Consider the following 15113-nt stretch of genomic DNA (forward strand, 5'->3'; position numbering starts at 1 on the left):
TGGCCTGCAGAAATCTCTGCTTAAAGATGCCACAGCTTTATGCTATGGTTTTTACTGTCTTGTTATTAAATAGCTTTTATTTTATTGGAATTTGACTTTGCTTGGAGATAATTCTGATGTGTTTTCTCAGTCCTCAGTGAGTGTTGGTCTAAAATGGTTCACTATAAACTTCTTTCCCACTGCGTGCATGTTTCAGCTCATCATATTGAATTGTTCAAGAAGGATTTCTTTGCTGTTCCTTGTTAAATCTCATGTACTACAGGAAGCACTGGAATTGTCTGAACTCTGCACTTCTAATCTTAAACCTACAGTGCAGCTCTCTGACAAACAGTGCCTGGCGGAGTGCTTTGTGCAGGGAGTGGGTTCAGCATGGAAAATTTCCTGCTCTGGAGGTTAGAGGTGGGAAAGAAAGGAAAATAATGAAAGAAAATGGGATATTTACTGCCACATTAAAGACATGAATTAGAAAAAAGAAATTGCATCTGAACTCATCTGGTTGAGTCTGGGTCCTCGTATGACAGTGATATTCCAATTTGTAAAAGATTGTTGTGAAGGCAAAGGGAAAAATCTTCCCTTTATGTCTGTGATGGATAAGAAAAAATGTCCAGGGCTCGAAATTCAGCTGTGGGGATTGAGGTGAGACATGATGGAAGAGACTTTCTAGCAGTTGTTTCAAGGCTAGTGAAGCTTTGGGCTGGATTGCCTGAGGGCTGAATTGAGTCTCTGTCAGATTTCTAGCAACAGTTTAGACAAATGTTTAACCCAGAATGTTGTGAATGTCATCTGTCCTGCCTTGAGGCCTGGGGTCATGCAGGAATTCCCAAGGACCTTTCTATCCATAGTTCTCAATGACTTAGAAGACTTGCAGGGAAAACCCACTGTTTCACAGTCCCTGTTAAAGGCAGGACAGTGGCTCTGTAGCAGTGATCTAACACTGCAGTTCAGAGATGCTTTCCCTAAAGGTGTTTTTCCTTTGGCCAGGTCCAAGGTGAGCACCTGTCTGCTGGTGACAGACCCCCGGAGCCAGTATTCCGTGCGGCTCCCTCACAAACTGCCGGGCATGCACTACAGCGCCGACGAGCAGTGCCAGATCCTTTTCGGCACCAACGCCACCTTCTGTAAGGATATGGAGGTAAGAACTCGTGGGTTGTAGCTGGAAACAATGTGGGAAGTGGGAATAAAGCTGCCAAGCCCAGGGGAAGAGAAAAGGAGTCTGTACTGCCCTCAGTTTCAGCGCTGCTGGTGGAAAATCAAGCGGCCTTGAGCTCTGTGTCAGCAGCTCATGCTTAGGCCTCAGCCTTCTTTCCCCACACTGCCCTTGGTAATCTCCCAGAGCAGACTCAGAAAAACTGGTATTTACACTTTGTTCTCTTTTGATATTGTTTTGCTGAAATGCTCTGTAGAGATTGTTTTCCTGGAAGTTCAGCTGAGGTGAAAGTCTCTCCTCACAAGAGTGTTTGGCTACTTCCACAGAGTCAGCTTAGATGGCTGGCTGGGTGTTTCACAGACTTCACCTTCAGACCACTGCAGTGTTCTTAGGAGCTGCCTCTTAACTCTGTGCTGAAGAAATATTGATGTCTGCTTGTTTCATGAGGCCTTACAGAATTCTGTGCAGAATCTTGTGTGTTTTCTAAGCAACACTATGTTTAATCAGGATTTGAGTGCAGTGTGGCTTGTATCATGGCTGGTTGGCAAAATGGAAAATGTCTAGAAGTAGGTTATATTTGAGATGAGGCTGTTGGATTCATCCTCTGGAATTTAGACAGCTAAAATTTTCCTGAGGTCTTACACATGATCAGATCTTTTAATTCTGAGCAGATCTTATCCCCTGCTTTAGACAGGGAGCAGGGTAATGCCTGCTTCCAGTGTGGCCTTGGAGATATAAAAAAAAAAATCATGAAGCTTTGTTGGGTCACCAGCACCTGCTGGCAGCATCCCCTCCTGTACTGACAGGCAAGAAGCAGACAGGCTTCTTGCTTTTAATAACTGGCCATTTGTATTTTTTTGTTCTCCCTCATTCCCATTCTGAACAAGATTGGGATCTTAAATCAGTGTTAAGAAAAAAAAAAATAATCAGAGGTAACTGAGGTTTCTAAGTGCCAAATTACTAAAACTGTTGAACACATGCAAGTCCTGGGAAAATGCTCTTAGTTTCACATTAGCTGTTTTATTTATTTTGGACTTGGAAACTAGCTAATATAAAACAATAGGAAAAGAATCTGGATAGGTTGTATTTCCCAGCTCCATCAAGAAAATGCAGACCACCAGGACTACTGTACTGGAAGCAAAGTATTAGAATATAGGTCTGTAAAGAAAACCTCAGATCTACCCAGCATGACTCAAGTTGTTCCACTTGTGTGGGTGTCACCCAGCTGGACTGCTCTTGGAAGAGGTTTTTGCTATTTCCCTTGTTGTGATAAAAAACCATTTTATTTCTGGATATTCCAGTGCCTGATGAGAATGTCAGCCCGCTGGTAGGTGGTCAGCATTTTTCACACAGGAGTTGCATGTCCAGTCTGGAATTGCTTCAGGGACTCATTATTTGCCAGAATAATGTGCCAAAAGGCACCATTCTCTGTGAGCTACAGACAGCAGGTGTTTGTGTCTCCCAAGATTTTTCACCAATCTAATTATTTGGCACTTTATTTGACACAATGAAAAACGTGCTCTTTTTCTGCCTCTCCTTTCTCCTGAAAAAGAAGCATATTTTGTGAGGACATTAGTGCTTCCTAATGAAAAGCCTGGTAGAACTTCAGCAGATTAAAACCAGTTTGCAGTCCCTTATTTAGAATTATTTCTGTTGCAGATGTACATCAAGAATTAGCATTCACCCTGTGAAGCTTTGGATCAGTTATGTCATATGCTGTTAATTTAAGCAAATATTTACATCCTTTATACTACTCTGAATTGGTGTTTGATGGCAAGGAAAGGAAATTCTTTAGAGGAAATTATCACTTTAGATTTTTAAACCTCTGAAGTTGGTGTTCTTTTCACCTTTGTGTTCCTCAGGCCTCATCTGCAGAATACTTGTATCATAAGTCTCAAAGCTGTCTACAAAAATATGAACCAAAAAAAAAATTGGCACTAGTCACTGGCATTAGCTGTAGAAATTATTGGCAAATACAGCTGTCTCCTCTTCTAGCCAATGGTAATGTGGTATTTTTAATTCAATAAAGTATTAAAAAAATCCAAATGTAAAAGCAATAAACATTTGACAGTAAATATTTGTTACGAAAAGGAAATAAACTTCAGGAAATGAGCCTGCTCAATCTTTTTATGATTACATGTGTCTGCTGCCTATTTTCTTATATAATAAAAGAGTTACATTACAATATTTCTTCAGAGATAGTTGAGCTACATGATTATATCAGGCAAACTAGAGGCCCTATATCCAAAAATGCCATGCAATTTGGTTTAGAGCAAACTTCAGAGGTTAGATGATTCCAAAATTTCAACATTTTTGAGAAAATGGAGAAAATTTCTTTGCAGGAAGCTCTCTCCTTTAGCAACATCAAAGCCCAATTTTTTGAAGGAATGTAATCTTTGCTTTCACAGAGAGTCAGGTCCCTCAATGCTTGGCAATGGCTGGACCTCCAACAGCAGTCCAACAAGATAGTTAATCCATGAATATTCACCCTTATCTGAATATTTGAAATTGCATCCCCAAAATTCTTCTTCCATTTTGTTTTTAAGGATAACTCAGATGCCTTAGAACAAATCTGTAGCTCTCAGGTGTATAAGTTTGCCAAACCAGCTATCCTGCAGCTATTCAGCTCCAAATTTACAGAACAGAAATTAAAACATATGAGGAAGGATCAGCTTTACATACACCAAACCTTGACATTCCTTTCTCCTTTCCTTCTACATTTTAATATACGGAAAAATGAGTTTATGATAGTCAGATGATCCATAGTCTGTTGTAATCTATGACCTCCAAGATGTATAATTCAGGATCTGTTCCTGTACCATCAATGTTGGGTAAGATTTTCTAGTGCATGTCACCTCTTTAAGGAGCTGTGAAATCAGACTTTTAGCCTGGGTTCCTGTTAGGGCAGGGAACAAGTATCCAAGGCCAGGCTGGACAGGGCTTGGAGCACTCTGGGATAGTGGAAGGTGACCCTGCCCATGGCAGGGGGTTGGGGCTGGATGATTTTTAAGGTCCTTTCCAACCCAAACCATTCTGTGGTTCTATGATTTTGCATATGTTAATGAATCTCTCAAGACCCTTCAGTAGATCCCCCTTCATATCCAAGTTAGAGTTTTATCTTGGAATATGCAAAAGGATCAAAGTGCTTTCCTATGGTGCTTTCTGTTCATCTTTCCCATTGCAAATGTCAGGCATTGTCTGATCATGCAAGTGCTTATCTTGGATGTATAAGTGTGCCCTGCCATGCCAGGCATGCTGCCTGTCTCCAGCTGAGCTTTGGCCCACCTAAGAGGTTACACAGTGGCCTTCATTTTGAGGGAGAGAGGTTGCTTTTAGCAGAAATTAAGTAGATGACTGTGTCATTCTCAAGCTCTGAGGAACATCATGATAATTGCAGGAAAAGCTGGACAGAAGTGCACCTCTGGCCCTGCACAGGGTGTTATCAGTACACCACAAGCAGAGATCCTGGGGGCTCTGGCTGCTGAATGCTGATGTGGGTCCAGGGCTAGCATGGGAGCAGTTGTGCAAATTACAGGCAATTCAACCTGTCTGACCTCTGTCCTTCAGCTCCACACTGGGCTATGAATCAACTATTGTGAGTTCATTTGACCCCTCCAAGAGAGGAAAAGCTCTAACCCCAGCCAGGCTGATGCCTCAAGAGCAGGAGTTAACCCTTTGCTGTCCATGTGTTTATTCCAAGAGGAATAGCATGGGTGAATTCTGCTGAATCTCTCAGGGAGCAGAGACGGTGGTTGCACCCCCAGAAATGCATCAAAACACATTTGAAACCTTGCATGGAAACATTCTGTGTGTTTTATCTTTATTTTTCAGGTTGGCACGCTTACCAACAGAGGCTTTTGCACTGAAATCATATTTATGGGGGGAAAAAATGTGATTTCTATCTCATGTATCCATTTGGCTCTTCGTTTTATAAGCCTTTTGGCTTATTTATTATTAACACATTTTTGCGGGTTTTTACATAACTGTTATCATCCAGCTATTTTTTTTTTGAGTCAAAACTGGGCTGAGGCTGGAGTGGCACTTGGAAGGAGATTAGCAAAGCTTCAAAGAGATTTGTTTTCTGACAGGGACACTGTCAACTCAGATGTAGCTGGGAATATGAATTTTGACATAGCATTGTTTTTAGAAATACTAAACCAGCGAGAATTGGCTTCACTGTTTCTCTTAGATTCAGGTTGTTTTTTAACAAATGTAGGTATTTTCCAGTATCTACAAGCTACAGAACAAGAGGGCAAAGTTGACTGCAAGCCAAAGGAGACAAAGTAGATTTCTCAGCTAATGTGGAAAAGGAGAGGAACAAAAAAACAAAGTAAAGAAGGACCAGCAATTGTAATGATCAAGTGGATTTTATGTAAACCCCTTAAGTTTGCATATTTGATGGTGTGGTAGTGAGTATAATTCAGCAATTGTAGGTCTCTCTATGGTCTTGGTCTTGCAAAGAGGCTGCTGGAGTGGCCTTTTGGGCTCTGTGCATGGGAATCAATGGGCCTCTGTTTGCCTTTTCTCTGCAGGGCCATTTGTGAGATGCAGACCATGATAGTGAGCCCTATTATTTAGTAACTTATAGAATATTTACAAGAATGTGGTAATTAGATTGAAAACTGGTTTATCCTGAAAATAATAGGTTACATTGTCATTTTCTGTACAACCAGCGACTTTGTCTACATAGTAATACTAATAAATCTGGGAGAGGATGGGTTGGGTTTTTCTTGAGGCTTGCAGGATAGAAGCCTGGCAATTCTAAACTAAAATGAGCAGGTTGGGGGTTTTTTTGAGAAGTAAAGGTAACAATTAACTGTTAACATTCTATAGTTATTGTTAGAATTCAGACTATTTTCACATTGCCTGTTTCTATGAAGCTGAAGTGTCCTATTTCACTGCTTCTGTATGTTGCAGAAATACATTTTCTCTTTATTTTCAGTGGAAATACTTTTTGTTTAAGAGAAAGAAAGAACGAGAGAGAAGCAGAGTTCCTGCCTGGGCAGCACAGCCCAGTTTACAATTATTGGAATGCTTCAGAAATTTTTGTACGTGTTTCAGTTTGGAAGATGGTCAAAACACATTCTGGTGCAGTGGTTTAAAGAAAAATAACAAGAGAGAAGGGAACCAAATTAAAATTACAAAAATACAACGTAGAAATTTCGAAATATAAACATAATAAACTCTTAACAATAGTAGAGAGAGCCCATTAGGAATTAAACACTTGAGCTTGGCAATTCCTCATTTCTTATTAAGACAAGGGGAGGGAGAAAGAATTAGTGTAGCCTTGTGATGTGGCATCTACAGCTAAAGTCTGAACTTTACAAAGTTAGCCAGAATACAATTGAGTATCAGCCTGAAAGTAGTGTGTAACAAGCTTGAAGGGCATTCAGACTTCTCCCCCTGGCCTGCTGGGAACTTCCCACCTGTAAAACACTTCAAGAGAAACTCCATAATTTTCACAATCACTTCTGAACGGTGTGTGTGCATATCTCTATTTATTTTGCTGTCCCTTGCTTCTCTTTTCCCATGGCCAAGAAACACAATCCATTATTTCATTCTTTTAATTTTCCTATTTTTCTTTTTTAATGAACAACTCTGCCTGTTGTTCAAAAAAATCAATATTTTTCATATCAGGTGTTAAGGCCTGAGGAGTTCACAGGGACCTGTTGAGTGAACATTACTCTTAAGAACAGCTCTTTTAAACATTGTTAATAAGTCACAGTACAAAATTCTAATAATTTAATTCAAAGACTCTGTTCCAGTGTTTTGTTCCAAATGTCTCTACTTCCAGGTTTGACTATATAAAGACATTTCCACGATTCTTCCAGCTGATATGACATGTACATGTGTTCTCTCATTTAAGATACTGAAACCTGGGCTCAGCAAAGCTGAAGAGCTCACACCAGTAAGAGTTGTGTGTTGGTGCAAAAGTGCATAAAACTTGTCCTTTTCTTCTTGGATTTTTCCATATCTGTGGATCCCTGGAGCACGTGACATGAGTGCCCTAAAGGCACTGGAAAGATTTGTATTCAGCATAATGCTTTGCCATAAAATTAGCTTGTGATCTTATGAATGCTCTCTTTCCAATCTCTTTCTTTTGACTATTTGTTTAATTCCAGGTACATGAAAAAATTAAATAAAACTGGTGCTTTACAAAGAAATATTTCTGTGAAGATTTTTAGTTTTCCTTGAGAGCACTAGAGACAGCTGAAAGTAGAGATAGTGGTGTCCTGTTTCATTGTTTGTTTCCCAATGTACAGTTTAAAAGAAACAAAAAGTGTTTCTAATCCTTTGTGCCTTCCATGCAGTCTGGAAGTCTTCCACTGCTTGTCTGGCACTATCTTGGAATATCAGCTCTAGACACAGGTCAGCATTTTGGCCACTGAGACATGGATACGAGTTAAACAATTATCTTGTCTGGGTCAACATGTGCCTCCTTTCCAAAAGTGCCTTCCAGTTTTACAGGATTTGAGTTTGGAACACTTTTCATCTCATTTTCAACAGCAAGAAGCTCCATCAAACAACGCTGCTCACCTCCCTTGTGATTTCTGGGGGTTGTTCATGCACCCAAAATTAAAGACAGTGATAGTGTAGGAACTGGGGGCATTGTTTTTGTCACCTTGTGTAAAGAATTGCTGCTCAGAAGCATCCTGTAAGGCTTTGAGAGCATTTGCATTGTGCTTTGAACAGGAAAGTAAGAGTAAATTGTGTATTTATTGTACCTAATAGGTGTTAATTAGGATACCATTCATAAGCACATTTTCTTTCCTGGTTAGCAGTATGCTGAGCCAGAACCTTGGCAAAATAGGAGTTGTGATACTTCATTGAAAGTCAGCCTATTTAGAGGCAAGCCTGTGTGTTATGAGCTCTCTTGCTCTTCTCCCTTAAGGGCATTTATTCTTCCTAAGTTGTTATTCATAGTCCCCTCATTTTGACAGAAAAATTGGATTCATGATGGTTTAATTCTGCTGCTAGAAAGAAGAGGTTCTTCTTTCCAGTGGGCAGCAGAAACAAATTCATCTCCAGGAGAAATAAGTGTTTCTTTCCTTGAATGCAGACAAGGTGAAGGAGTGAATGTGTAGGGAATAAACAAGCTTCTGCAGAGTTGTTCCATGGTGGGAATGACATCTTGATTCATTGGATTCGCTTTATGCTTTTGAGCTTTGGATGCTCCCCTTGCAGGTAATAACCTGAGGGTTTGAGTTGGGGGAGTGTTGTGAGCCCACAGGAGGTCATGGAGCAGGATCATGCAGATTTTAGCAGTAGTGGTGATGCAATAGCAGCCCCAGAGAGAGCTCCAGTTCTGCTGCCTGTGGGCAAGGAGCTGGCTGGATTAACTCTGCCTTCTCCTCATTTCCAGCTGCAGCACTGAGCTAAGGAGCCTAACACAGATCCCTTTGCTGAGCTGCGCCTGAGCTCCACACGCTGTGAGTCCGCGTGGGGATGGAGTCCGAGGGAAGGGAAACACAGTCCTGGAAATGTGTGAAAAGCTGGGAAAGGTGGGAAGGGCCAGGACCAGAGCCAGAGTCTGGCTTTAGCTGGAGCAGGCAGTGACACAGGAGCCTGTGGCTGTGACACTGAGCAGAGAGCTCTGAGCAGCTCTGGTTCAGCTTGTCTCCCAGCAGACTTTCAGCAAGACATTTAATCCCTTTCTGTTCCTCATCTTTCCACCTAGAACTGAGTGATAAAACTTCCTTTATCCCCAAGCTCCCAGGAGTCTGTTTAGATGGTGAGATCTTTGAGGGAGAGAACACACCTGGCACAGTGAGGCCCCTTTGTCAGATAGATGCCATTATAATCCCTGTAATCGGAAGCGCCGCTCACCTGCCAAGCACATCTCTCCCAGCTTAGGAGTTTCCAGATCGTGACCTCTCCCAGGACTGGTTCCTAACAGCTGTGCAGACAAGCATTCCTACCTCCCAGGAGTTTCTGAGAGTCTAAAATTTGCACCTTTATAACAATTTCATTTCATTTCAGTTTCTAAATTTTACTTTGCTGTATAAATTCCTTAAGGGTTTGGTTGAAAAAGCTTTTATTTTTTGCCTTTTTTTTTTCTTAAGTAATTTTAAATTTTTATTGAAACGCTACTTCTCAACAGCCATCTCACTTTTTAAAATTTTATTTTGCTCTTGGAAATATTTCAAACTGGGAGCTGATCCAAAGATGACCTTTCCCCACAGACAGTTTCAACAAATCAATATTTTTCCAGTGTGAAGTATCTATCACTGGAAAATCCTCACTGGCACTTTTTGAACGCTGTAGGGAATGCTTTGCAGGCAGGGACCTGCCATCTGAAGGCTGGTTGCTGAATGCAGAATTAGCACTAACACAGTTCTTTTGATGGCTTCTTCTGTATCAATATAAGCTCTGAGCTGCCACTCACATACAACAACTTCCTTTCAAGTCCTGCCATTTCTCACTTGGATATTTCCCCACAAAGCTGGCTGTTTAAGCATTAAAAAGTCACTGCGGCTGCTTTGCTGTTTAATGGGGAGTTTTGTTTGGGTTCCTATTGTAGCTGAGGAGGATACATGATCTCTTTTGAAAAGAGCTATTAACATGATAAAACATCTTGGGAACATACAATCACAAAGCTGATGGTTTCATTTTTGCTGGGGTATCTGAACACTATTAAATGCAGGGGACTGGGCTAACGAAGGCCTGGGCTTTGTAGTGGTGTGGCACAAGAACACAAGAGCTCAGCGTTGTTACCAGACTTTTCTGTAACTGTTTCCTGAAATATGCTTTGCATTTAAGATTCTGATTCAAACATAGGGATGCTAAAAAAATCCAATGTTTTCCATACCTCAAAGATGGGAGATTTCAGAAAGGTTGGTGTTGCTGAGAGAGGTATTTCCTTTGTTTATCTCCCTACATTTATGTGTGTGTATACATGTATATGTAGGCATAAACACACACATATATAATATATATACACCCACACCACACCCACCTGTATGGGAATATTTACACCCTCTGTATCCCTGCTCTGGGCGGGTTTGCAGGTGCAAGCACACATACTGGAGGTGATCTCTGCCCATTGCCTTCCTCATGCCATGGCTCATACTTGGGCATGTGACCTGACTTTATCACCTTCCACATTCTTGTGGTCTATGGAGGGATTTTGGTTGCCAGCCAAAATTGTACAAAAAGCTGTTTCATTTTTATGGCTTTGTTTCTACCACCACCCACTCTATCTTCCCACTTCTACATCAAAGGGCAGAAATTAACCCTAATTCACGTGCAGTTTATGATCCAGGGACCTGAACAAACACTGGTCTTGCATAATGCACAGATATTTAGCAGTGGTGCTCATATGTGTCTAGAACAACTTCTTTAGGGATGTAGCAAATTCCATCACATCTTCAGCCAGGATGTTCCTCTGACAGAAAGCAGAAGAAGAGGGTCTCCTTCTGGGGGCGAAACTTCTGTCTGGGTCATTCAAGAGTTTTGGCTGGAGTGTTTCTCCTCATATTCTGCTCTGAAGCTGTGTGGTTATATGAAAGAGAGAGGCTGAAGACTGTGAAAGTGGAAATACTTCTTGTCTACATCTTTCACTCCCTAAGCTTCCCTTCATTTTACCTATCAGTATTGGCCCCAGCCTCAGTTTGGAAGGAGGTTTTGCTGCCTTCACTTTATTACCTAGATTTGTGTTCTTCTTGTAATGCTTATGGATGGTTAATTGAAGTACTTTTTTTTATTTCAGTCCTCCCCAGAAGGCAGGGGGTTGAGAATCTGAGAGTTATGGGGTGGAACAATGAATTTCTCAGAAAGCTCTGAAATCTCTGCCTTGTCAATCCTTCTGCCTCAGTATACCTATCAATAAAACAGTGTCTGATGTCCTCATGGCTAATTAGTGCTTAAGTGCTTTCAGAGCTGTGGGTAAACCACTAATTAGTCACAGTCATTTAGTCAAAATTACTAAAGACTGATATTTTCCCATATGCTCTATTTGTTCAGAGAAAATGTCTTGAAAATTCATTGATTTAGGTTTCCCTGGAGTATTTGCTGTTGCTTGTTTGTTTGTTTTACAATGACTTTCTGCATTGTGGTTAATACAGATGCTGAATTGTGCTGTCTGCCTCCAGTTTTTGTGAATGTTCTTTGGGTTTAAATAGTGCAAAATCCTCTTTCCAGAAAGAAACGTGGAAATGGAGCAGGATGCAGATACTGCTGTGATAACTATTTTGTTTCAGTATGTTCTACATCATCGCTGGGACTGGGATTTATCTTGTCTGCACCCTCTCTTGTACAGATCTGTTTCATAAAGACATGATCCGTTTTATAGAGACATACCAACATGCCTGTACACAAAACACACATGCACCCACAGTCTCTTACATTACATTGGGGAAGAACCATGAGGCTGAAGCATGTTGACTCAACTATTTAATGAGGTGCAATAAATCTTGACAAGACCAGCTGGCACTAGAGTTAGGTTTCTCATCTTTTTACCATTACATTGAAATGTGAACAATAGTGGAAAGAAATGTAACTCTTCTTTGTTGTTCTTTTGGTACTCAGCTATGTAGCACTGTACTGAACTCATCCACTTCCATGGAATGCAAAGCATGGTGGATGCTGTGGAAAATGTTATTGATGCAAAGGTTCCTTTTCCTGATGCTTTTTCTTAAATTCTGAAAATGTTTTGATCCGGCAGGTCACAATGTTGTGGTCAGCGCTGAGATCCCTGCAGCACATACTGGCTGAGCAGAGCAGCAGCACTGGGGAATGATCTCCAGGATATTCCCAGTCTTTTACTCTGCCTGTCACCAAGTTCCTCTTCTGCTGTACAGCACACCATGACATCCTTTCCTCTATCTCATTCCACCTTCTCCCCAGGGGCATTGCTGCCTGATTATTGGTACCACCAGCTGCAGTTACTTGAGTATCTTTTTCTAAAAATAGGAGTAATTAAGCATCTTGGACACCTAACCATCTTTGGCATGGTTCCAAAGCACCCAACATGGCCTCCCATATAGGATTCCTTTTTAATGGATCAGATTTATTCTTGTGAAAAGAAATCTGTTTAAATAGCACACTTTTTGTTTGGGGTAGGTATTGTTCCTACTATTGTTCCAGTGGCATCCATCAATCTCTTTCATGTTTTCAGCCTCACCACTTAATGCCAATCAACCCTTAAAAAATAATTGCTCCCAAACCAACTGAATGCCTCTGGATTCACTTGAGAAAGACTGTCTGAGCTTTGAAGTGTATCCCATAATGATGGCTGGCATCTCCAAAAGTATTAACTGCACCTTCTTGCTTTGTGATTGCAGCATTTGATGTGTGCTGGGCTCTGGTGCCTGGTGGAAGGAGACACATCCTGTAAAACAAAGTTGGACCCCCCTCTGGATGGCACCGAATGTGGCGCAGACAAGGTAATCAGAGTGCTCAGCAGCAGTCACTTTTTGTTTCCCAGCATTGGGAATAATGTTTCCAAGATGTTCTGTATTTGCCATAAACCCATAGCTGGTTGTGTTCTGGGTTGTGTTTGTGGTAGAAAGTGTGCAGAGGATTTAGCCTGACATTTGGGGAGTGGCAAAAGATGGGGAAAGGAAAAGAGGCTTCTTAAAAACCTAAAAGTTTCTACAAGTAGCTTAAAATAATTGAGCTCAAATACAGTGAGGTTCTATTTTTTTTGTAGTATAATTTCCTGTATTTATTTATATATGTATTTTTTGGAACTTGATTGGTTTGGTAACTCTCAGCCTCCTACTTACTGGTTTTGGACTAATTTTTTTTTGTCTATGGTATAGCTGGGGAGGTGAGAAAGGGTAAAATTAAAAAGCTGGTGGCTGAAATCAAGGATTGGAACCTTTTCTTTGCTTGCAAATAAAGTTAAACAATGACAAGAAAAACTGGGTCCTGGAAACCATGACAAGGAACTGGAAAAAAAAAAAGGGATTTTAGGCCCATCTTTTTCTAACTGAAGGAGTCCTGGGGACTCTTTCGTAAGGTTTCTTAGCAGTGCTCACTGTGTCACATCCTGGACAGGCCAAGTTTGCTGCTTGGTCAGGAGCCAGAACAACCTATTAGAATCAGAGGGGTTTGGGGGTTTAGCCAAGGTAGGTCCAAAATACTTCAGTCATTTTATACAGACTGGGATCAGTGCTGATGAAGGCATTGCTTTGGGGTATAATTTCTTGGACTATTTTTGTGAATCGTGGGGCTTTAAGTCTTAGTACTTAGATAATTATCTGCTTTATAAAGTAAGGGACTCAGTCCTGTGATTGCTTTTTTAATGACAGAACTCCCTTCAGGGGCTTGTTGAGAGTGACACTTACATTTCTACATTTCACCTCCTCCTTCCTCCTTCTCCTACTGCCTTCTCACCAAAGCCTCGAATCCCTAGAACTCATAAACGTGGACTTGTTGCAATCCCTCAGACATCCTTTTAAATGTGTCTGTGCAAGGTCAGGGCTTCTTCCCAGGCTGTGCTAACCGGATTGCCTTGCAGTGGTGCCGAGCTGGGGAGTGTGTCAGTAAAACCCCCATCCCTGAGCACGTGGATGGGGACTGGAGCGTGTGGAGCCAGTGGAGCATGTGCAGCCGGACGTGCGGAACCGGGGTGCGCTTCAGGCAGCGGAAATGTGACAACCCCCCGTAAGTCCTCACACCATCCTGGCTCCTTTTGCTGTACTGGCAGCCTTTTCCCTCTTGGGCAACCCTTGCTGCAAGAGTACAGGGGAAAAATGGGCAGCAGAGTTGTGCAGAAGCCCTGAGAAATTTCTCATTCACAAGCTGTGATGACCAGGTCAGAATCGTGGAGTGACTTGAAGTAGGTTCTGTGGAAGTGGCTTAAAGAGTCATCTTTGGGAGTGTCCCATTGCAGTGATTCAAAGGGAGATACAGCTGAACTATATACAAGTTTTGCAGAAAAACTGATGCTCTGTTTCCCTTCCAGCATCCCCTCCAGTGAATGAGGAGGGGCTGATCTGGATCTACAGATCAAAGTGAGCCAATGTGCCTTGGAGATGAGTTTTGCAGGGGATGTCTGCTCTGGGGTTGGGGAGCAGTGCAGTGGTTAACAATGATCAGAGTGTCCCAGAGCTGTGTTGGCAAAGCCTCTTGAGATGCTCTGTAGGTCAGGATGTGCTGCATAAGAACAGGAAGGTTTTCATGCTTGCAGAAAGCCCCGGGTGCTGTTTAGCTTCTGCACAAGGAGCTAACAAAGGACTACAAACAAGCCGATGCTCTCTGCGTGGGCTGGGATTTTTTCTGATTCAGAATGAAATGTAGGTGTTATCTTTCATCCCTCAGGTTTGTTGAGGCCTATCTGAGAGGTTCTTCATCGTTCTGGAGTCCTGAAGAGGTTACAATGGTGCCATTTAACTGGCCACCACTTGGGATTTTTAATGGTGTTTGGGAGCAGCCCTCCAAGTGGGGTATCTCTGACTTTATTCAGATTTAATGTTTTCTTCTACACACAAAGTACCCAAAGCTTTTATTTTTAAATTTGGGCTGAAATTCTGCTTAGAAACACAGTCACTTCAAAGATATGCCTAGATGATGGATAGGCTCACAGTTGCTGCTGTTGACCTGTAATCATGTGAAAAGGATATTTTTGTTTATTCCTCTCCTTATCTGAGCTGCAGTTGCATGTCTATAATATCCGGATTTGATTTTTACCAGCTCATCTTCCTGAAAAGAGGACTGAGCTGGTTTCTTTGCTGTCAGCTACAGTGCTGACCAAACCTAAATCCATTCATCATCGTTCCTTAAATTACAGGAAATGCTCCTTCCAACACTGCACACTGATTTTAAAATTCTCTTGCTCATATACATTCTTGGCTGGAAATACACACGTGATCTTCTTTTGCTTCAAATTCCTGGCCTCAGCCCACTTCTGCAGCTGGTTTATTCACTGTCCAAAAATACTGGCTAAGGGATCTATCTTTTATTTTGTATATATTTGGTCTTGGGATTTTTTTTTTTTACAGGAATCTCTGTTCCTGCCAGC

At 41.6% G+C, this 15113-nt stretch overlaps 1 protein-coding gene across 2 annotated transcripts in view; it reads left to right on the plus strand.

Annotated features, from left to right (window-relative positions):
* Window positions 1-15113, plus strand: part of ADAMTS17 (ADAM metallopeptidase with thrombospondin type 1 motif 17) — a 156674-nt gene that overhangs the window by 77811 nt on the left and 63750 nt on the right. For both annotated transcript variants that reach the window (XM_086849571.1, XM_086849570.1), the window contains exons 10-12: window positions 982-1132; window positions 12430-12531; window positions 13611-13756. In XM_086849571.1, coding sequence (XP_086705697.1) covers window positions 982-1132; window positions 12430-12531; window positions 13611-13756 — 399 coding nt within the window. The remainder of the gene's footprint in view (window positions 1-981; window positions 1133-12429; window positions 12532-13610; window positions 13757-15113) is intronic.

The sequence above is a fragment of the Cyanistes caeruleus genome, chromosome 13, assembly GCF_971803275.1.
Source record: "Cyanistes caeruleus chromosome 13, bCyaCae1.hap1.1, whole genome shotgun sequence".
Classification (NCBI taxonomy): Eukaryota; Metazoa; Chordata; class Aves; order Passeriformes; family Paridae; genus Cyanistes; species Cyanistes caeruleus.